At 39.2% G+C, this 24,776-nt stretch overlaps 1 protein-coding gene across 12 annotated transcripts in view; it reads left to right on the top strand.

Annotated features, from left to right (window-relative positions):
• The window catches only part of OXCT1 (3-oxoacid CoA-transferase 1), a 147,672-nt gene that overhangs the window by 115,733 nt on the left and 7,163 nt on the right, over positions 1–24,776 (top strand). For 6 of the 12 annotated variants that reach the window (XR_014830732.1, XM_085001591.1, XM_085001590.1 and 3 more), the window contains 3 exon segments: positions 2,977–3,066; positions 14,979–15,059; positions 21,227–21,328. Coding sequence is in view for 7 of the 12 variants with exons in the window: in XM_085001591.1 (XP_084857717.1) it covers positions 2,977–3,066; positions 14,979–15,059; positions 21,227–21,328 (273 nt within the window). In the remaining 5 variants the exon portion in view is untranslated. 12 annotated transcript variants of the gene reach the window in all.

Genomic DNA, 24,776 nt, shown 5'->3' with positions numbered 1-24,776 from the left:
TGACTTACTTCTCTTAGTCTCATAATTTCTGGGTGCATCCATGTTGCTGCAAATGGCACTATTTTGTTCTTTTTTTGACTGCGTAATCTTTCAAGGATTTTTTTTTTTTTTAATATAAGGAATTGTTTTTTTCCCACTGTACAGCAAGGGGATCAAGTTATCCTTACATGTATACATTTTTTCCCCCACCCTTTGTTCTGTTGCAATATGAATATCTAAACATAGTTCTCAATGCTACTCAGCAGGATCTCCTTGTAAATCTATTCTAAGTTGTATCTGGTAACCCCAAGCTCCTGATCCCTCCCACTCCCTCCCTCTCCCATCAGGCATCCACAAGTCTATTCTCCAAGTCCATGATTTTCTTTTCTGTGGAAAGGTTCATTTGTGCTAGATATTAGATTCCAGTTATAAGTGATATCATATGGTATTTGTCTTTGTCTTTTTGGCTCATTTCACTCAGTATGAGATTCTCTAGTTCCATCCATGTTGCTGCAAATGGCATTATGCCATTCTTTTTTTATGGCTGAGTAGTATTCCATTTTGTATATATACCACATCTTCCGAATCCAATCATCTGTTGATGGACATTTGGGTTGTTTCCATGTCCTGGTTATTGTGAATAGGGCTGCAATGAACATGCGGGTTCATGTGTCTCTTTTAAGTAAAGTTTTGTCTGGCTATGTGCCCAAGAGTGGGATTGTGGGGTCATAAGGAAGTTCTATGTATAGATTTCTAAAGTATCTCCAAACTGTTGTCCATAGTGGCTGTACCAGTTTACATTCCCACCAACAGTGCAGGAGGGTTCTAATGTAAGGATTTTTTTTTTTTTTTTTTTTTTTTGGTCTTTTTGCCATTTCTTGGGCCACTCCCGTGGTATATGGAGGTTCCCAGGCTAGGGGTTGAATCGGAGCTGTAGCTGCCGGCCTTCACCAGAGCCACAGCAACGCGGGATCTGAGCCGTGTCTGCGACCTACACCACAGCTCACGGCAACGCCAGATCCTTAACCCACTGAGCAAGGGCAGGGATTGAACCTGTAACCTCATGGTTCCTAATCGGATTCATTAACCACTGCGCCACGATGAGAACTCCCTAATATAAGGAATTTTTAACACACTTGTTTAGTTTCTGGTTTTCCTTGGCTTCCTCATTCTTCTAGCACTTACATTAGTCTGCCTCATTATCTGTGGAAGCTGAGACTGGCTGGATGTTCTTACCATAGCTGGTTGAGACATTTTAAAGTGGACTAATTTTAGTTTGTTTTTTTTTTTTGTCTTTTTGCTATTTCTTGGGCCGCCCCTGCGGCACATGGAGGTTCCCAGGCTAGGGGTTGAATTGGAGCCATAGCCACCGGCCTACGCCAGAGCCACAGCAACGCGGGATCCGAGCCGTGTCTGCAACCTACACCACAGCTCACGGCAACGCCGGATAGTTAACCCACTGAGCAAGTGCAGGGACCGAACCTGTGACGTCATGGTTCCTAGTCGGATTCATTAACCACTGCGCCACGACGGGAACTCCATTTTAGTATTTTTTGATGTTTTAAAAAATCTCAAACTTCCCTAGAATTGGAGTTTATGATAGACATTCATTACTTCCATCTCTAACTTATCCATATTTTATTCTATAAAGTATCAGTGTTTTCTAGAGAAATATCATGACCTGGTACCTAACTCATTAAAATTGAAGCCAACTAAGGATGAAGGCATGGCTTACAGAAATATAAAATAGATACTTCCACATAGATATTCTGCTTCATGGCAAACTTAACATGTCTGAAGTCAGACTAATTTTGTACTTTTCTACTCCTTTCTTGCTCTATAACACCCTTCCCCCAACGCCCCGGCCATTGCCAGCTCCCATGTTGATTAGTGGCAGGCTCCAAACCATGAAAATATCCTAATTACCTGCTCCTTTCTTTCATACTGCCCATCTAATTCATGTTCATGCAGTGTTTCATTGACCTCTAAAATATCTCTGAAATCAGGGGATTGAGACCATGTTTTAAAGCCAGGTGTGAGCACATTGCCTAATCTCCTTATGGCTATGAAATTATGGGAAAGGAGCTGAGAGCCCTGAAAGAGTTTACTGTCAAATCAGCAAGTGGATTTTGCATTAAATTAAAATTTCAGAAAGTTTCAGTGTTAGAAACATTTCTCCTCAATCTACTTGAGTAAGAATTTATTTCATCATCTCTGGGAACACTTTTTCCAAAACTCTGTAACCAGGAGACAGACTAGTCAGTGGGAATTATTCAGGCAGGATATATGGTACATAGAAGGTGGATAAATGTTTAATGAATGAGGAGCTGGACAGATGAACAAAAATAGAATGGTACTGGTGAAAGGATCCTGAATTCTGCTTCTGTTTTTTGTTTTTGCTTAACAGAAATATATTTTTGTTTTGGTGTGGTTTATTTTTCTAAGAGTAAGGTAAATGCCAAGTTTTAGAAAGAGAAACACACCTTCCATATTAATCATTACTAGGGAAACAATACTAAGGCCTTAGTTTACTATGTAATGGCTTTTTAATCTGCAGGAAATCCAAGAGAGTGCTTTAGAAAATGTCTGTGAGGGAAGACTCAGTGGTGTCAATTATAAGTTTAAAAAGAAAGAAATGGATGTCAAGGATGTGTGGATTTCAATCTCATATTATTGTGGTAATAGCAATGTGCCCGTAATTCTGGAAAGGTTTTTATGATTTTTCTTATCCACCAATTGTCTGACTGCTAACTGCTAATATATTGTTGGCAAAATACTGTTAGCTATGCTTAATAAAATGTGACGTTGTAATATTTGTCCCAAACTTATCCTTCCACCATAGAGTAATAGAACAGCAGAATATTAAGGTCATAAAGTTCAAGCAGTGAAGGTCAATGTGTGTTTATTCCAGTGGCTTCTTCTTGCAGGTCAATTTTGTTCTGCCACATACTAAAAAAGTGAAAGAGAATTGCTTCTTATTTCGTTTCTGTTTTGCAGGGGAAGCTGGTGAAAGGAATGGGAGGGGCTATGGATCTAGTGTCCAGTGCCAAAACCAAAGTGGTGGTCACCATGGAGCATTCTGCAAAGGTAACGATGGCTATTTGTAAAAAATCACACTATGCTGAAATCCTATACACCAAGTCATGTGACTGTGGGTTTTTTTTGTTTGTTTGTCTTTTGGTCTTTTCTAGGGCTGCTCCCACGGCATATAGAGGTTCCCAGGCTAGGGATCTAATCAGAGCTGTAGCCACCAGCCTACGCCAAAGCCACAGCAATGCCAGATCCAAGCTGCATCTACAACCTACACCACAGCTCACGGCAACGCCAGATCCTTAACCCACTGAGCAAGGCCAGGGATCGAACCCTCAACCTCATGGTTCCTAGTCAGATTCGTTAACCACTGAGCCACAACAGGAACTCCGTGACTGTGGTTTTTATTGTTTTCTCTCAATCACTCAAGTTGATAGCATTTATATTTTACAGAGAAAGGTTACAAATAAAAGCTTTTATTTATTATCATTGAGCTAAATGGTTGTTTAACTTTGAAGTAAACATCAGGGTGTTTGATTATTTGCCTCATATACACATTAAAAGTAAAAGTTATATCAAGGTAAAAAGCTTTGGGATTAACATACACATACTACTATATATAAAATAGATAACCAGCACGGACCTACGGTATAGCACAGGGAACCAAATATTTTGTAATAACAAATAAGGGAAAAGAATCTGAAAAAAATAGATGTATGTGTATATATAACTGAATCACTTTGTTGTACACCTGAAACTAACACAACACTGTAAATCAACTATACTTCAATTTCAAAAAAAAAAAAGCAGGTATGTTGATTCAAGAGCAGGTATGTTGATTCAAGATTAAAGATGCAGAGCATCTTTAATCAGATGCAGGTATGTTGGTTCAAGTTTAAAGATGATTATAGTGTTTGCTATCTCTGTGCAAAATGAATAGCACAATAGGATATGGGTTTTTCACAGTATATTCAAATGGATAATACGGCCTCTTAATGAAAGCTGTGGAGGTGCCATTTTGAAAAGGTGTTAGGAAGTGATAGACTTGGTGATAGCAAGTGTCCTTGTTCTGACAAATGTTATGTGTTTATTTTGATAAGTCATTGACTGTTTATTGAATGCCTCTTGTGTTCTGGGCACTGCTGGATTTGGCAGTGACCAAAAGTAGGCAATAATCAGTGACTTCATGGGGCTTAACATTTGATAATGATGCTGATGATGATATCATCCTACGATAGTGATGGCTCCCATTCACTGAGCTTACTCTGCACCAGTAGTACTCTTAGCACTTTGCGTGTATTTGCCTGTATAAACCCATGAACTTGATACAGGTTCTTCTTATGGTTCCAGAAACAGAGCTTCAGAGAAGTTAAGTGACTTGCCTGAGATCACATAACTAGTGAAACTGAGATTGGACCTGAATACCTCTGACTCCAGAAGCCATTCTTCTATGTATCGAGCTATCAATATGATTTTCTTACTTATTCCAACTCATTATCTTTGAACCAGCTGAGCTTAAATGACTGCCTAACCTGAATCCCTGGGCTTCTGATGATTTGCAGAGTTGATATTGGGGGCCAAGAACCCTCTTTACTCTCTATGCCCTTTGTTCGTTCTCCTTTATATAGTTTTAAATCGAAAGCTTCCTGTTCTCACCTTGAGACCTGCTATTTTGAGTGGAAGTGGTAGTTGGTTTGCCCTTTTTTATTTAGTGAGGCAGCATTGTGAGAGAGCTTAGGAGCTGGCAGATTTACATCTGACTTGCTTCCCATGGGGAGTTCTGTTACAGAGTGATGTGTGCCACAAAGCAGTTTCATTGTGAAAAGTGTAGTAAATGTGAAATTATCATAAATTATTTAGTAAACAGTGAAAAGTGAGCAGTGAAGCATAAATATGGAACAATAGAAATGAAACCAACGAAGGTGACTTCTGAGAAATGCCTTGTAGAAGCATCCAAAATACTTCATTTCAGAGGCAAAAGGATGCCAGGCATGCAAATCAAATCCAAATCTTTTCTGGAACATAATAATTTTTCCTGGCTATTTGGAGAAAACTCTTTTTCGACTTTCCTTTTGTTGTACTTTGATGTTGATGCATAAGCACTGAAGTCCGACTTATTTCAGATTATTTTTGTGCATTTGTTTTCAAAACATTGGGCCTATATCTAGCAAATTCTCTTTCTTTCTTTTTTTTTTTTTACTTCCAAAATTTTTCTTTCTCCTTAGCTAGAATTTCTGATGGAGGAAAAGTGGTGTTTCAAACTTCTGATTAGAAATCCCAGAGTTCCCCTTTGTGGCACAGCAGAAGTGTATCCAACTAGGAACCATGAGGTTGCCAGTTTGATCCCTCGCCTTGCTCAGTGGGTTAAGGATCCGGCATTGCCATGAGCTGCAATGTAGGTTGCAGACACAGTTCAGATCTGGCGTTGCTGTAGCTGTGGCATAGGCCAGCAGCTACAGCTCCGATGAGACCTCTAGCCTGGGAACCTCCATATGCCGCAGGTGCGGCTCTAAAAAAAAAAAAAAAAAAAAAAAAGAAAGAAAGAAAAAAAGAAATCTCTTATTAAAGTGTTTCATAGAAGCAAGATTTTTTTTTTTTTTTTTTTTTTTTTTAGAATTTCCTCTTCTCTTAGTGAGGAAATTGGCCTTGAGTTTTAGACCAGAATTAAAGTTAGGTGTTTTTCCCTAGATACTTTCATTTGAACAATCTAATGAAAAATATTAGTGATTAAAATAATAATAGTGATTTATTCACACTTAGTAGTTCAATAACCTTGAAAACTAACCAACAGTAGTTTCTTTTCTTGCCCCCTTCACTTTTTATCCATGATCTGATTGCTACTGTATATTGTTCACCCAGACTCATTGTTCCTGACCCAGCTCATGGGAACACAGGGACCTCACCATGTCTTTCCTGCATCTTTTGTCTGCCTAAAGGGTGGTAGAGGCTGAAAAGGAGTTAGAAAGGAGAGGTTTTTGTTTTTTTTTTTAAACTCCTGGTGGCCTTTCCAATTAATGACTTGTTTTTTGAGACATGCCGGGGACCTTCTGCTGCCTTATGGTTAAGTGATCAGCCTAGGGGGAGAAAATAGACACCAAAGTAGAAAGTTTGCAATGAAGGATTAAAACCTGAGAAAAGAAATAGAATCTTGTATTCTTGTGCTACTAATTTGTGTTCGTGTTTTGTTTTGTTTTTCTGTAGGTGGGTGGTACTGTCAACTGGTCTTCAGGGGCGGCTTTTCTTTTTGTGCCTTTTCTTCATCTTTAGGGTTATAGATGCAGGTTCCTTATAAACATAGCATTACCTGACCCTTAAAAGCATTGTTTCAATCAGACAAAGGAAACTCTTTGCTTGCAAGTCTTTGCAGCCAGCCAGCAGCTTCTGGTATTTGAAACCTGGCTGCCTACTAGTCTTTCTCTAGAGTAACCATCATAACATTTCCATTGCCTCAAAACCACCTGTGGAGATGTATGGCAGGCACTGGTGTCGAACTGGCATTGTAGCATAATTTTCATTTAAACTTAGTCATCAAGGTTCCAGGCAAAATTGCGGAGTGGGCAAAGATTTTAGTCTCTAGCCACCTTCTTTCTAAGGCTTCTTCTCATCTCTTAGCGTGTCCTTCTTTTTTTTCCCTCTAAATATGGAGTTTGAGTCCTTGTGAGGTGCAAGTCCCCATGCCTGGCCTCACTGTACATACTGAATCTACTAGCCTCTCAGTGACCCTCTGAAGTAAGGCTGGGATTGTCAGGTAAACTTGTCCATGTGTGGCAGAGCTAGGAGTTTCACTCAGTTTGGCCTCACCTGTGCTCATCATACCATACCATGCTGCATCCTCACCAAAGCTACCTCTGTGCTACCATCCCACCCACATCTGCCCTTTTCTGGAAGTTTCAGATCTCAGAATTACCTTTTTCTCTTTTTTTCTGTTTTCCCTGATCAAAGCCCTCCTTGCTTTGGTGAGAAAGATGTCAGCAAAATACTTGAAAGAAAACAATCTGAGAATCTAATTGTCCTCTTTAGTAACCACCTCCCCTTCTTCCTCTTTGTATTAGAATCCTCCAAGTTTTATCAGGGCACCTAGTAGCCCAGTGATCTGGCATTGCTGTGGCTGTGGTATAGGCCAGCAGCTACAGCTCCTATTCGACCCCTAGCCTATCATATTACTTCTACCTGGGCTCAGAAACCCTCCACACTCACCATCTCCCTTAGATTCAAGTTAAAGTCCTTACACATTGTCTCTAAGCCTCTCCCTAGTTTGTCATCTTCAATCCCATAACCTGTTTGGTCCCATCTAATAGGAATCTCCCACTTGCCCTCTGAGCTCCAGCCAAACTCTTCCTGCAAGTTCCCAAGCATCCTCCTGCCTCAGGGCCTTGACACTTTTTATTACCTATGCTTGAAATGCTCTTCCTCAGGTATCTACATGGCTCACTTCCACAGTTTGCTCAGGTCTCTGCTCAGATCACCAGAGAAGCTCTCTCCCCAACTGCTCTCTTATACAAAACAGAATCCCCCTCTTCTGATGATTCTTCATCTCCTTTCTTCACTAGAATATAAGTTCCATGAGGCAGGGGCTCTGTCATAAAATGGAGAGAAATCATGCCTGTTGCATTAAGAGGAATCAATAACTAATTGTTGAATTCATTAATTCTTCTAATAATAATGATACTTGGAATATATAAAATGTTTTTAACTCCAAGCAGTTACATGTTTACTGCCTCTTTTTTATCATTACAATACCCTTGTGAGGTAGGTCTTATTGTTTTTCTTCCAAAGACAAACAAACCAAATTCTACAGAGATCACACCTATTCTGATAAAAATCAAATAGAAAATTAAGAGCAAAGGCAAACTGAGAACCTATGTATCCTGCCTCTGGGCTATTAAGCTTTTCTGTCTGGCCAGTATCATCACCACTAATAATATAAAGGAAAGTGTTTTGTTCTCAGCATTGTATCCTGGAAATGTGTTCCTAAGGGTATATAACCCTCAGAGCACAAAAGCAAAGAAATTCAGTCACAGTTGTCATTTATTAGAAGCAAGCAAAACTTGGGTACCTATTTTTGAGAACATAAATGAGAGCTCTATTTCTAAAACTGGTTTAGATTTTATTTTTGTTGCAGTAGGAGGTCTGGATTCTGAAGGATAAAAAGAGTCATAATTATATTGTTACAAAGTTGAGAATAAATCTTTGTGAATAGTATTTTTATTAAGTTCAATTTGTGTGTGATAGTGGAGGTGTCATATAGAAACCTTCAATGCTGTTTTACCTCATCTTTGCTTTTTGTGCAGAGGAATTATAAAAGGTAAATGAGATTTATTAATCGTCTTTATCTTGGATCCAGTGCCAGCAAATATGAAAGTTTTTTTTTTTTAATTCTTTCTGGAAAACATTTTTGAGATAATCTTTGGCAACATTGAGAAGTATCCCAAGATAAATACAGTGTTCTTTTGTTAGAATAATTTGTAATTAATGTAGTTTTGCCTGGTTCAATTTTTTTCCATTCAGAAAGCTTGTCAATATTTTATACTTTGTTCATGAGGCTATTTCATGGCTAAGATTGTTTGGAAAAAAAAAGCAATATTCACCATTAACAATAGAAATCCCTACATGATTTTGCCTTTTTTATTTGTCTTTTAATGATAGAAATGCCTGTTTTAAAAAAGTTATAATGGGGAGTTCCCGTCGTGGCGCAGTGGTTAATGAATCCGACTAGGAACCATGAGGTTGTGGGTTTGGTCCCTGCCCTTGCTCAGTGGGTTAACGATCCGGCGTTGCCGTGAGCTGTGGTGTAGGTTGCAGACGCGGCTCGGATCCCGCGTTGCTGTGGCTCTGGCGTAGGCCGGTGGCTACAGCTCCGATTGGACCCCTAGCCTGGGAACCTCCATATGCCGCGGGAACGGCCAAAGAAATAGCAAAAAGACAATAAATAAATAAATAAATAAGTAGAAAAGGCAAAAGACAAAAAAAAAAAAAAAAGTTGTAATGGAAGAAAACAGCAGAACACAGTCCAACAACCAATAAAGCCCTTTAAACTGTCTCATGGGATTTAATTAAATGAATAACTTTAAATTCTGTGACTTTGAATATCCACAGTTCTTGATAGGAAAGCTAGGGCTAAGAGCAGCTTTCTAAGGTACCACAGCAATTCATAGATGGAAAGAGAAAATAATTCTGCTCCCATCCTGGATGCTGACATTGTATGCTAGAGACTATAGGATGCAATCTCTAGAGAGAAAACAAAAGGCCTTGATAAAGATATTTTGTATTATGTTGAAGAAGAATGGCCTTCTATTCTAAGAACTCAGAGCCCTGAAGACTGTTTTCAGGGAAATGGCTTGCTGTGTCTGTTGTCTCATTTAACTAGTCTTCTCAAATGTACCTGTAACCACAAACTGTTATTACATCCACATATGAAAACCATTTGTAATAGCAACTGTTACCTGCTTCAGAGCTAGCAAAGCCTTTTGCTGAAGTCCTATATGGATTGTTGGGATCCCTACCAAATAGCTGCTGGGTAAAGGCCAAAAACATCCCCTGAGAATAAACTGAGTGTGAGTAATATCATCATCCCGTCCTTTTATTCTTTGTAGTTTGATTTTCTTTATTTAGCAAATCTCGGAGTTCCCGTCATGGCTCGGTGGAAACCAATCCGACTAGGAACCATGAGGTTGCATGTTCGATCCCTGGCCTTGCTCAGTGAGTTAAGGATCCTGAGTTGCTGTGACTGTGGCATAGGCTGGTGGCTACAGCTTCCATTAGACCCCCAGCCTGGGAACCTCCCAAATGCTGCAGGTGTGGCCCTAAAACAAAACAAAACAAAACAAAAGCAAATCCCATTTTTTTTTCCCTAGGTGCCACATCAGTCATCATAGTGATTTGGCATTCATGGGTTTTGTAATACAGTGTTCCCCGATATTTTATATCTTTTTTGTGGTCGTGTGTGTGTGTGTGTGAGTGTGTAGAAGGAAGGGATGAGGGCAGTGGCATTCAGGCTCCTTCCATATTATTTTGGCAAGCCCTAAGAGATGCTTATTCTTGGTTTCATTGTGTCACCAAAGCACTGAGTATTCCCTTGCCAAGTTCAGTCTTGCCAAGCCCTCTTTTTCAGCTGATTAATGCAAGCTTTGAAGATTTAGGAGGGAGCAGGCAGAAGAGGTAGGGGAAGCATAATTCGCTCAGCTTCTCTCTTTACTTATACATTTGTACATTTCATACTGCAGTTTTGAGGGGTCTTCTCTTTGCTCATGTCTTTGTCTCCCCAAAGTCTTATAAGCCCTTCGCACACTTCTGCTAGCTACACTTCTCCTAGTGAGCTGAGATGCTGGGAAGGTACAAATACATTTCTTAGGACTAAAAACCTCCAGTGGTCCATAGATACTCAGTCACATGTATTTTATGGCTCCAAGGCTGTTAGGATTCCTTGGATCAGAATTATAATAGTCAGATAGTATTTACTGATCGCAATGATTAGTCTAATACTCTACTTGTTGCTGAAGATACAAAGGTAGGTTGTTTCAGCATTCAGTGAGCTCAGAGTCCAGTGGTAGGTAGAGAGAGGGCAACAGTTACATATGTAGTGAGTGGAGCAACCACAGGAGCACCTAGGTGGTGCACCAGACTGAGGGTGTCCCTGGGACTCTAGGGAAGGGGCATCAGATAAGGGAATGTTGCAGATGGTTTTTCTGGGGTGGTGATACCTGAACCAAGTTGTGAAGAATAGGGAGGGTGTTGCCATTAGAATGTGGGCTGATGGGTACCTGGTCACATGTGTCGCAGGTGGCATGAACAAAGTCTTAATGACTTGGTCACTGAAGGAGCAGCCAACTTCTAGATTCTGCCTTCTCTGCACTTAATCACTAGGGCTTTCCCAAAGACGATGCCTGAAAGAAGAAATCTATATTGCAGACACATTTAAGAACTTAACAGAAAAGATGGGCATAAAATGAGGTTTTATGTAAGGCAAAATCTTCATGAATGCTCTGTTACCTTGAGTGAATGAAATATGGACATCAAAGGCAAAAGTCGTCGTGTTGTAAAAAGAGAGCTTGTTATTTGGGATGAAGTTTGTTGTGATGACACGGTTTATTGTAATGATAGATAACAAAGGAATTTATTATCATTTATCCAGAGTTGTTTATTACTGAAGAATTTAGTGATAAATTTCACACAGATATTTAAAGAATTAAAGAGAGAACATCATGAAGCAAGTAATAGAAAGTACTGAGGCCTTCAGTCCTGTAAAAAGAATATGGTGGATTCCTAGGTTTTGCAGGAAGCCTGGAAGTGATGGTGGTGGGGAGAGGAAAGCTGGACAAGCAGGTGGAGGAAAGAGACTTAACTATTAACCAGGGTTATGAAGAAGTTAGCAAATAAGAGACTATCAAAAATCAGGACACCTCAGAGCATTTTTAAAAATTTTATTACATATGTTTTAAATTAAAGTATAGTCGATTTACAGTGTTGTGTCAATTTCGGCTGTACAGCCAGAAGACTCAGTCATGCACACATGTACATTCCCTTTCTTATATTATCTTCTATCATGGTCTACTCGGAGAGACTGGATATAGTTCCCTGTGCTATATAGGAGGGCCTCAGAGCACTTTTAATGCTACATTTGATATCCGTTTCTCTGCCTTTTCTGATACTTTGTCATGGAGAAGGAAAGAAGCAGCATAATAAGGTTGAACAAGACCCCACTAAACCCACACATTCTCATGTAGATTCAATGCTTCCTACTTTACTGGATTTTCAGAATATTTCATTTGATTCCTCCCATGCTCAGGTAGGGAAGACAAGGCAATCAAAGAGAAAATTACAGCACAGAGAACTTAAGGGACCAAATGACTATTAAATGGCAGAGTGAAGATGAAAAAACCGGGTCTTTGGACTCCAAATATAGTCCTTTTTGCTACCACACTGTACTGCATCTCTTCTTTACGATTTATTTTTAAATGCTAAAAACTCAGTGATTGTTCCTCCTTTGTGAATCATTAATCTCTGCAGCTGCCATACACACTGTAAGCCTCAGCCTGGCATGGTTAGAATAGAGTGCTAAAGTGGGAGGCAGTCATATTTTGGCTTCATAACTAACCTATTGTTGAGTATTGAAATTATGACATTCTTTAATCTTCCTACATCTCATTTTCTCCTTTTCTTTGATCTGTGTTATGTCTTGGAACTCAGTGTGAATGGAGTCATCTGGTTACATTGTTCTCGCAGCAAGAAAATGCTTAATGCCAGCTTCCTAGGCCAACCATATGGTTTGCCCCCAAATACATGTTGTGGCTTCATTAGTTTTGTGGGTCTCAGGAATTCTGTTTAGGCCATTTTCTGTGCAATCTTATGTCCAACTTCATAGTGCTCCTAATTCTTTAGGAGCTCCTAAAGAATTCCCTGGTAGACTGTAGAAATGTTCAATATAGGTTATATAAATAGTGCAAGTGTCATGAGCCCTTGCTAAGTGCTGGACACTTACAGCAACCCCTCAAGGTAAAGCCGATGGGGAAGCCTGGGATTAGGAGCCCTGCCTAGCTTAGTGTGGAGCTGAGTCAGCCTTTGCACTCAGTCCTTTGGCTCTGTTCCGAACCACTAAGATGTTTACGTGGAAAATGGTCTATAAAAGATCTGTTGGTAGAACATGGTTAATTCTGTCAGTTGAAATTCACCATTGCTCCTAAACCAGAGTTGGTTATTCATTGAAGTCCATGTGGCTGCCTTCACACCAGATGCAGCTCTTGCTCGAATAATGAGAACAAAGTAAGTGCTCCCTGCAGAAAATGTTCTTTGGAGGCCCACAGATTGTTCACTTTGTTCCCAGGCGGACCTGGAATTCACTGCGACATGCCTTATTTGAGTTATGTTAAGAGGAAGGAGTCCTGACAACTACAGAAGTTTGAATGCTTATCATTAATTTCAGCTCTTTAATTAAGCTTCTTTGACAGGGGCAAGGTTTCTTTGAAATCTGGGAATGAAAATAGATCATTAAAAATGATCTACAGCTATAAATTTATTTCTACAGCTATAAATTTTCTTACACAGTTAGAGACAGGAGCATATAACTTGTTAAAGGTGTAATATATATCCCCTCTACTTGTGTTTAACACTAGTTCTGACTAAATTAAAGTAATAGTTAGTCATTTTTTGAAGTCCATCCAGGATTCCAAATAGACTTCCTTTTTTCTTTCCATTCATTCACTCAAAAAATATTGACTGTCTGTTGTGCTGTACACTGAGTTAAGTGTACTGAAACCTCTTAATTACTGGTGTGTTGGTGAAAAGACAGGTTATCACAAGGAGTAAAATCTTAATTAAGCCCAGTTATTTGAAATTCCTTGCCTCTGATCATACTTGGTATAACAGCAGTTTTAAGAGAGATATAAACCAGGTAGCAAGTGCGTGTTTCAGGAGGTAAAACATTGAGATGGCTTAAATGATGACGACATGTGTGGTGCTTTTAGATCCAAAAAACAATAGAAGCATTTTTGCCATTTCCAGTAGAAGATCTAGAATGTGATAAATTAGCCTTCAGCCTCAAGGGAAATATTAATTTAGGCTCCTGGTGCTTGATACTTTGAAAGGAGCTTACTCATAATCAGAAGAAAATGATTAGAAGATCAGATCATCAGAGCTAATGTTTCGACTGTGCCTCCATGGATGTGCCCCAGAGGCCACCTCTCTACTTGGAATGTGTTCCAAGGGAGTTAATGGGTATAAGCCTGCTTTCCACTCTCAATCCCTCTTTTGTTTTATGTTTCAAGAAAGGTTCTGTAGCTAAAGGAAACTTTGAAAAAATGTAGCTACAGACCAACTCACACATCTTACCAGTGGAGCAAACTGAGGCTCAGACAAATTCCAGGAAAAGCAAATAGCTGTGTAAGAAAGTGAATATAATCAGGGTTTTCTACACTACCCAGCCCAGCAATGAACCACTTTACATAGTCATTTTGTCAGCATGGTGTAAACTCCGACTCCGGAGTTACTTGCAAATAGTGACATAGCTGTGTTTGGAGAACTGAAGATGTTGGAGGATGAGGATTTGTTTGTAAGAGATTTTAGTCTTCGTATGCCCCAATAAGAAGTTAGATAATATCTAAAACTGATTAATTAAGAAAATAAATAGCTTGGCTAACATAGTACTTAAAAATAGGAGTTCCTATTGTGGCTTAGCAGTTAAGAACCCAACATAGTGTCTGTGAGGATGCAGGTTTGATCCTTGGCCTCACTCAGTGGGTTAAAGATCCGGCATTGGCACAAGCTGCGGGGTAGTTCACAGATGTGGCTCAGATCTGGCGTTGCTGTGGCTGTGGTGTAGACCTGCAACTGCAGCTCCATTTCGACCCCTAGCCTGGGAATTTCTATATGCCGGAGGTATGGCCATAAAAAAGAAGAAAAGAAATTTTTAAAATACAGAGGTAAAAAGAAAATGTATAAAAGTATACATTTATAAAAAAATTGAAATTGATTTGTGTTGAGAACAATTCTAAGGGTATAGAAGGGAGTCAAGAACTGCCATTTTCTATGAATATATTACTTTTTTAACAAGTAAAATTAAACTTCTTTTTTAAAAAAGGCATATTATGCATTTGCATTCTGTGTATGCGTCCTACCCTCGGTAAATAACAGCTTGTCTGTCAAGGAGACTATTCCCTGGAAAAGAAGAATTAGCCGGATGCTAGAAGTGATCTAAGGAAAGGCAGAGGCTTGAGAGGTCAGATCTGAGGCAGGGTGTTTCCCAACTATATTGGTTATACCTTTGGCTATTCATTTGGCATTCTCCCTGAATTATTTTAGGGAATATAGTCTGCCCCCAGGAAGAAAGCAAAAAAAGCATGACTGCACAAAGATTTTGAAACAGTCTGTGCTTAGGAGACAGTTTCTCTGATAGTTCCCCTTTGTTCTGTGTTATACCAAATATAAATAAGAATTGGTCCCTAACTATGCTCCTTGATGTTTCTTTTTTAAAACAGGGAAATGCACATAAAATCATGGAGAAATGTACATTACCACTGACGGGAAAGCAATGTGTCAACCGCATCATTACTGAAAAGGTAAAGTGCCTTTCTCTTTTATTCCCTCTAATGTCTACTACCTCTTTTTTTATTTATGAGCATTTTTGAATTTTTTTGTTAGCTTCCAAAAATGTATTACGTTGGCAGTCGTAGAATTAATTTAATCTGTGTTAGACTGAATAGGAAGATTCATCAATTTAATGGTTCTGGATGTAGAATTCTTAATGTAGAATTTCTCTGGAAATAAACATATATACGCAAAATTGCATTGCTGTCCTTGGCAACTTTGACAGTGTGATATAATCAAAAAAAGTTGTATTGGACTATTCAGATGGATGATAGATACAAAATTAAGAATATATTTATCATTCCTACCTTTCTTTATTGCTTTCCCAAATCATGAGTACAAATGGTTGGAATTCATTTTAGGAAACTCAGTAAAAATTAGATTTTAATCATATAGGTGCAAATTGCAGTACAGGCCCCACAGTGAACCAAGAAATCTTTTGTTCCGTGCAGGCTTTCAGCCTGCTTTTATAAAGCAGACTCAGAACACACCAGCCATTTTCATACTTCTCTAGATTTTATCTTCTTAAATAGACTTTGTTGGTTAATAGTACAACTGAAACTGCTCAGATCAGAGAGACGTATCACTGGTGGTTGCTTACCCAGATTTGAGCTTAAGCTGTTTGAGTGACATAGTTTTCATAGGTGATCTAGGAGGTGTCATTTTCTTAATTTAACATCTTGATGAACCACAAAGCAGTATTCTCTAGCTCAGGGTTTGTTTATTTGTTTCTCGTAATGATGCAGTTCCTTTTGGCACTAATCTGATTGAGAACCCCCATTCAGGTGTGGTACAGAGCATCCTAAAGCAGCCTTTTGAAGTAGGTTAGAAGGCTCATAATACTTTTCAGAAGTCAGTTTTTTTTTTTTTTTTTTCTTCTCATGACTGTTCCTGCAGCATATGGATGTTCGCAGGCTAGGGCTTAAATCAGAGCTGCAACTGGAGGTCTACACCACAGCCACAGCAATGCCAGACCCAAGACCTGTGCCACCAGCTTGCAGCAACACCAGATCCTTAACCCACTGAGTGAGGCCAGGGATTGAACTCACATCCTCATGGACACCATGTCAGGTTCTTCACCCGCTGAGCCAAAACAGGAACTCCAGAAGTCACATTTTAAGGAGTTTTCTTTCCTAAATGGTGCCTTGCCCTAGGACTGTTTACATGGAATCTATAAAGATGACATATAAAGAAAAGCAAGTGAATAAAAGGAATATTTTTTTCTCACCATTTATTCCCTGAATTTTAACATTTCTTAAACCACTCCAAAACCATGGGCAGGACTTGTTGAAAAGAATCTGTTACTTTGAAATCAAAGACGTAACTGTCCTTGATCATGTTTTCTTTAATAATGTAAAGTATTACATCTTCTAAGGATGATTCCAGCAATATTTTACCCCCAACCTTCCTCTTCTCCCAGCTAAGCCCTCTCCCTATGTCCCCACTCTATGTGTGCCCTGACCTTGTTCTTACCAGCTTAGTGCTTCTACATGCAACAACTCCCACTCGACTCTGCCTCCCCAAATCCTACCCATCCTTTAAGTCTAATGCCATTTCCATCTTCATCATAAAGAAGTTTCTGACAGTTTAGCACTTACAACTTCATGCTCAGAGGGGCCAGCTTGTTTTGGCACTTACCATCGGATACCTACATTTTTTCAGAACATTACTTCTTTGTTATTTAACTTGACTGCCATTTAAAAAACCTTCTACTTTTTCTCTCCATTCACATTATCGTTGTATCCATTCATTCATTCATTCATTCAGTAAGCCTTTCTGAGCTCCTTCTCTGAACCAGAGTCTTCCAACAGTAACTCCAGAAAAGAGGAGAGTCTCTGCCTCCAGGAGCATATTCAGGACAGTGGACATCATGCAGCTACAGTGCCAGCAGTTAGAGTAATGTATGTGATAAAGTCCATGAGAAACGGGGAGAGAGAGGCCAGATACTGAGTTAGGAACAGAGGGGAAGCCTACTTCACAACCTGGGGAGAGTCAAGGAAAGCTTCTAGGTGGTATTAAATATAAGCTTTTAATGTTTTACAAGACATTTCACGGTATCTTATCTCCTCCAATCTCAGTCTCTCTCTTTTTGCTTTCACATTCTCTCCACTCCAGCCAGGCTGAAATGCCGTGAACTATGTTGCATCACTTGCCCCTGTCCCATGTTCTTCTGGGACTTTGCACATCCTGTCTCTCTCCCTGGAATGCTCTTCCCACCCCAACCATCTAGCTAATTCCTGCTCATCTTTTATGTCTCAGCTACATATTTCTTCTCTTCCCTATCCTTCCCTGAGTCTTCTGGGTACTTCATGGATTCTGGGTACCCACCCTAACTTAGCACTGATCATTATATTGAAATAACCTCTGAGCTCTGTCTGTCTCACTCATCACTGTTTATCCAACACTTAGGGTAATGCTTAACCCATACACAGGGAATGCCTGCTGAATAAATACCATGTTTTTCTTGATGAGAAAAGTAATAGATTGAGTGATGTCTTGAAAGATAAGTTGGAGTTTTATAAGTGAGAAGAGGAGCAAAGAGGCCCTTCTAGGCAAAAGGAAGAAAATAGGCAGTCATGGTGGTATTAAGAAAAAATAGCTTACTCAAGGACCTGTGAGTTGGACATTGTGGAGTGAGGGCATGGCCCCCCAAGATTCTGAAGGCTGAGGTTGAAAAGACAATGAGGGCCCAAATTATGAAGCAATGTGAGTGTCTTGTTAAAAAATTTGGGTTTCAGGGAGTTCCCGTCATGGCGCAGCGGAAATGAATCCGACTAGGAACCATGAGGTTGCAAGTTTGATCCCTGGCCTCGCTCAGTGGGTTAAGGATCTGGCATTGATGTGAGCTGTGGTGTAGGTCACAGACACAGCTTGGATCTGGTGTTGCTGGGGTCCGATTGGACCCCTAGCCTGGGAACCTCCATGTGCCGTGGGTGTGGCCCTAAGAAAAAGAAAAAGACCAAAAAAAAAAAAATTTGTGTTTCATCTGGGAGGCAATTGGGAGCCCTTCCAATTATATAGTGATTTTGGGTGGGGATATGATTGATTAGATTTGCATTACAAAGGGCATTGTAGCTTTTATGTAAAGTAGGGGGAGAAATGATGAAACACTTTCCATGGTCTTGGCCAGAAATGCCAAGATCCTAAACTACGAGATCAAAAGATTTCAAAGAGATTTAGGAGATGGACTCAGCGGGACTCAGTAACAAATGGGACATGGTTGCTAAGGCAGAGGTGATTCCTAGGTTTTCTGGCTAGAGGCATGGTTGACCTGTTGTATCCTTAATAAAGGCAGGGTCTGTAGGAGGAGCAATGGGAGGCAGGAAAAGAATACGTTCTGTTTGAACATACTCAGTTTGACTTTCCTAGATAAGTTAACACCCTGAACATCCAGTCAGAGATAAACAATTGGAAATGTGCATCTGGTGCTCAGGGAGAAGTCACCATTGGAACAAATGTGTGGACCTTATTATCTGGAGCCTTAACTGTAGGTGGCGTTGTGTAGCAAAATGAGTAAAGGGAAAGGCAGCTGTGTATGGAATGTTGGGTGCCTCAGGGGAAGGGATGGTGCCTCTTTACCCCTGTGCCCTGCACATTGTAGGTGCTTAATAAGTTCTGCAATGCCTTTATGGGCAATGACTGTATACCCTGAGAGAGCAGATATGGGACTAGAATTCTATTTTCAGCCTTTAAGGAAAATTCCATTAGTTTGCCATTCGAAAAAGGCTCTGTAGATCTTATGACCCTGACTTCTTGGTTTTGTGCTGCTAGAATGATGTTATGAAAGATGCCTTCCTCACCAGCATTTGGGCTGTGACTAACTGCTTTATCCATAATGCAGCCTTTTATGGTGGTGAAAAAATAAACTATTCATCTGTAAAACAAAGTAATTTAAATATTATTCTTGGTAACTGAACATTTTATTGTAGCTTTTAGTTTTCATTTTTATCAAGTTTTTTGTTTACATTTTATACCACTAAATAGAAATCTTCCTAAATACTTTTAAAGTAAATTTCCCGCTTTTTAAAAAAAATTGTAGATTCTTAGCTTTCCAATATATGACTTTGAGTACTAATTAGAAATTGATAAGTGTTAAAAGTTTTTTAAAAGCAGTAAGTCATATCATAGATTTTTATCTTCTTGATCACTGAAGCCTTATATTTATGATACCAAAGTTAGCTTCTCCCCAAATCCCTTTCCTGCCTGTTCTTAATAACACAACCGAAAGGATCTTTTTCTCTTATTTGTTCCATTTTGATGAATTTATAAACTCATCAAATTTGATAAATTCACAATACAGGGGAAAGAAAATCAGTATGAATGATTCTCCAGACATGTTTTATGCAGAAGAAAAGTGTCCAATTAAAAAAAAAATCTGTAATTGTCATTTTGGAATTGAATAACCTACTGCAGCCTACACATATCCCTAAGTGATCATTTTTTCCCCCTCAATACTCATTTCTGCTGAAAAAAGTTTTTGGGGGGAACATAAAAATACACAAACAAAAAAGAAGTTTGCTGAAATATTTCCTCTAAATTTAAATAATCTTTTCCAGTAAGATCAACCAGGTTGCCTTTGAATTCCACCAGCAAACACAGAAGGCAGGTATCACCGGTCCCCTTGATATTTTACTGCTGAGGAGAAATATCAATTAACTGAAGCCAGATAACCATTTTGGTGCATTGGTTTGGGTTCACACACAAGTGACAAGTTAAGCTATTAAAGAAAAAGACTATGCCTTGATCTTGCCCTGCTAAGTCTCAGGCATGTTGCCATGTGCTCAGAATAGGTTTATTATTATATTTGTCCTGTGTAACAATCTGGGGAAGTAGCTTTGTTTGGTATCCATCTACAGATGCGAAGACAGCTTCACCAAAGATTGCACAGTGTCGGCAGAGCTGGACTTTCAGTCCAGATCAAAACCAGGGCTCTTTCCCCTGCATGTTGTTGTGTCTCCTTAACAGTCTCCTAACCAAGAGTATGTTTAAAAATGACAATTTAGAGTTTGACTTCCAAGCTAGCTGAAAATAAAGTTGCTAAGCTTGCAAATTAGAGTTGAATTTAAGGTAAATCCAGAGGAGAGGAGAGGAGAAAGCTGGAAAGTACACATTTAAGTCTGAAGAATACTAACCACGGAAACCAAAAGTCCGAGCAGTGCTTGTTGCATGAGAGGGCAACTTGTAGAGCCCATAAGTTAGTCATAGAGAAGCAGTTTGGCTCTTGCAGTCAGAGCTTCCCATCAAGCAATCTGCCTTGAGACAGCAAGCCTCCTAGCACTGGAAATTTCTAACAGAGCCCCAGGAGAAGGTTTGAAGAGTTCTTGGCTGGGAGGTTATATTATATGGCTTTGTTGGTCCCTTCCACTGAAGTTGTCACATGACTAAGTGTGACTCCATGTGTTCTAAATCAGACAAGATAGGTTGAGTCTACCTCAAGCTGTACCAGTTGGCACTGCCATCACCTGGTGTTACCAACTGGAATATTGTTTAGGGTGAGGTTAGCTTTCTCATGCTTGTCCTAAACATAAGCATCTTCATTTGATTTCCATACCAGAGGGAGATCCAACAAGCTATCCTTTCAGACTTTACCTTTGTAGGGGAGGGGAAGTCTTTCAGGGCCAGCTATCCCTTTATAATTAATTACCCCTAGCTACCTCAGAGCATCTTCTCTTGTTTTCTGTAATTCTTGGGTATACCCAGAAGCATTGATCAGCTTTCTCTCCATCCTCCCTGTACTTTCACTGTCCAAATATCTCCTCCCTCCCTGCTTTACTTCATTCTTTTCTTTCTTCAAATCAATATTAATCATCTAATTAAAATTTTGACCAAAAATGTCAGATCTAACAAAAGGAAAGTAATTTTAAAGAACTGGTTATAATTGCAGCAAATGCCATCAATAGTCAACACTTATCTGTTTTCTGGCATCAACAGCGCTCTACAACTGATTGCCAATTAGGGAGTTGGCATTTATTCTTACCGAAATATAGTAGTTACCGTTGACATTTTTTCATTGCTGATTTTCAGTCTTTTATCCTGGATCTTTTCTGTCCTTAAATAACTTGAGAGGTTATTTCGGTTTTATGTTATGAAATAATTACTGTGATATAAATTGTCATCATCATTTTCTTGACTTCAACAGGCAGTGTTTGATGTGGACAGCAAGAAAGGTCTGACTCTGATTGAACTCTGGGAAGGCCTGACAGTGGATGACATAAAAAAGAGCACTGGGTGTGATTTTGCAGTAAGTATTTCTCTGAACAAATCCAGCCACTTGTCCTATATCCTGAGCTTGATTAATGGGTGTTTATGGGACATGAACCATTAATTTGTGATCATTTTTGGAGTTGACCTTTGCAGGAGTAGAAGGAAGGGTGCCTCTGAATGAAAGCAGGTGGGAGCAGGAACAAGCTCTGACTCACGGGCTAGGGTTTGGCTCAGGAGTCAGAAGCAGGAGGAGGAGCAACCACTGGGAGCTGTTCGAAACAGCAGGTTGAGCTTGAACACTAAGCTACTTTCTGTAAAGTCTCTTGCAATCCTCTGTTCTTGGGTTACATATCAGCCGTGGCCAAACTTAACTAAATATGTGTGCCACATATACAATACATGATACTTCTTTATTTTTTTAATTAAAAAAATTTTTATTAGAGTATAGTTGATGTACAGTGTTGTGTCAATTTCTACTATACAGCATGGTAACCCAGTCATACATTTATATGCATTCTAATTCTCATGCAATGAGGTCCTGCTGTATAGCACAGGGAACTATATCTGATCTCTTGGGATAGAACGTGATGGAAGATACTTCCTTATTTTGAAACTCATCCCTGGCTTATGACTTTCTCTTTGATTAACTTCCATACCTGATTATTCCATCCATTGGAGATATTAGAATGTTGAGCTTTTGACACTACAGATTTGTAGTCACAAAATAGGTGTTTGCTGTCTTTGAAGAAAAACTTAGTGTCCTAAATCTCTGACTTACAAAGCAGATAATGCCAAGGGACTAGCCACTTAAGAAATCTCCAGGGTGTTCCCTTAGTGGCTCAGTGGTTAACAAACCTGACTAGGATCCATGCGGATGTAGATTCAATCCCTAGCCTTGCTCAGTAGGTTAAGGATCCAGCATTGCTGTGAGCTGTGATGTGGGTTGCAGATGTGACTCCAATCCCTCGTTGCTGTGGCTGTGGTGTAGGCCAGCAGCTGTAGCTCCGATTTGACCCCTAGCCTGGGAGCTTCCATATGCTGTGGGTGCAGCCCTAAAAAGCAAATAAATAAAACAAATCTCCAAATCCCATTTTAAAACAAAGAGAATAATACTATAAGTAATCACCCTTTAATATAAGTGCTTATTTGTGGATCACCAATCACCTACCTAATGGGGATTGGGAAGACAGCTCAGTGCATTTGCAGGTAATCAAAAGCAAAGGTGAAATATATCTGAAAAAGTGAAGAAAAATAATTTGCTTCTCACATACCTTTTAAAGAACAGCCCTACATGTTAAAGTGAAATATATTTATAATGAGAAGAAATATTGCATCTACCCATCCTCGAGAAAACAATTTGACAAAACTTATTTGATAAATCATGCATATATTTCATATATTTCTTCCTTAGGTACTACATGCTTGGCTGGAACCTATCAGTGCATAACAAATTTCTGTAAAAACAAGTTTTCTGCATAATTCATTTTCTAATACAGCTGTTTCTGGTACTGTATGAAGGTCTTTTTGTATTAACTTTTTTTTTTTTTTTTTAATTTCCCTCTGGAAAAAAAAGCAGTCTTCCAGCAAAACTTTACATAAAAAGCACATTTTTAATTAGCTTTTCAATGACCTCAAGGGGTATAAAATGGGATTTGTTTACAGTTTAACTTTTTTAGAATTCCTTAGTCCACTGATAAAACCAAGCAAGTCTCCTTACTTCATAAGCTATTCTTTTTTTTTTTTTTGTCTCATTAGGGCCACACCCATGGCATATGGAGTTTCCCAGGGTAGGGGTCGAATTGGAGCTATAGCCACCTGCCTACGCCATAGCCACAGCAATGCCAGATCCAAGCCACCTCTGTGACCTATACCACAGCTCACCGCAATGCTGGATCCTTAACCCACTAAGCAAGGTCAGGGATTGAACCCACATCCTTATGGATACTAGTCTGGTTGGTTAACCACTGAGCCATGACGGGAACTCCCATACTTTATATTTTTCCCTATGTGGATGAGTTAACCTCTTCAGCAGGTAGTATTTTTGAAATCTACAGAATGTTCAGTTCTCTGCTATAAAAGGGAATTACAAAAGAAGGCCCTCATTGTTAACAGTTCTTTTTTAGTCATGTAAGTAAATCACAAATGAAAAAGATGGATTTTTTACTGTTTTTGCTTTTTTTTTTTAAGTGCTGGTTTCCATATCTTACTACATTGAAATATATCTCTATGGCCCTTCTTTTATTACAGTACCATCCCTTCTGCTCTTTTGACATTAACATGTAGTCTTCTTTCCTCTAAATTAGGCTATTGATATGTGATGCTAATTTGTATGTCAGTGTTGTCCTGGAAATGAAAATTTGTAGCATTTGCTGAACCATCTCAACAGAAGAACTGCTTTTGATCAATGGCATCTCCTTAGACCCTGTCAGATGAAGTCACATGTATCAAAGTATCTGTAAGGCTAGAAACTGGAGTGTTCTGATTAGTAGGCTGTTCTGCTTAATAGCTGGGTAAGAAACATTTAATAAAAGTACACTGGGGAGTTCCCATCATGGCACAGCAGAAACGAATCCGCCTAGGAACCATGAGGTTGCGGGTTTGATCCCTGGCCTCGCTCAGTGGGTTAAGGATGCAGCATTGCTGTGAGCTATGGTATAGGTCCCAGATGCGGCTCAAATCTGGCATTGCTTTGGCCGTGGTGTAGGCCTGCAACTGTAGCTCCAATTAGACCCCTAGCCTGGGAATCTCCATTTGCTGCGGGTGTCGGCCTAAAAAGAACATTGTGATAGTGCCCTGGTAGCTCAGTAGGTTAAGGATCCTGTGTTGTCGCTGCTATAGCACTGGTCTGATCCCTGTCCCAGGAACTTCCTCTTGCCACAGGTATGGCTGAAAAAAAAAGATATCTCATATGATATTTTACTTTATATGTGACTACATGCAACTTACTTAAGATATTTGTTTGAGAAAAGGTCCGCTTAGCCTTCACTGCATACTGTGAAATGAGCATTCTAGAAAGGAGTAGTGAGACAGACAGTTTGTTGCATAACAAAGAAAAAAAAAGTAAAACCTAGGTCAAAGTAATTGTGAAAATGTGTTGATAAAGATCCAGTATACCTAAGAACATGTCCAAGTGAATGGGCAAAGAATGCAGAATGCGGATGTAAACTGATTGAGAAAATCCAAAGAACTTCAAAGAAAAAGACAAAATATGACAGCATCAGATAGCAGTACATGACAAAATTGTGGTTTCAGGGTATTAAAAATAATGGTTATAATAAAATATTGGGGCATTTAAAAAAAAGAATCACAAAGAATTTCTTGTATACTATATATATAGTACAATTAGCAAAAACAACAAAATACATGAAAATGTGTCCTCTAAGTATCACTTGTAATAGCTTCTTAAAAAAATTCATAATAACCATAATGCCAGTTGAAAGGAGCTTTCTTTTTTTTTAAATTTTTTATTATAGTTGATTTACAAA

The sequence above is a fragment of the Sus scrofa genome, chromosome 16 (genome assembly GCF_054392235.1).
Source record: "Sus scrofa isolate SSC_HxYL_T2T_F1_AM1 chromosome 16, Sscrofa_HxYL_maternal_Yorkshire_Landrace_v2.0, whole genome shotgun sequence".
In the NCBI taxonomy this organism is placed as follows: Eukaryota; Metazoa; Chordata; class Mammalia; order Artiodactyla; family Suidae; genus Sus; species Sus scrofa.
This window is presented reverse-complemented; position numbering and strand designations above follow the sequence as displayed.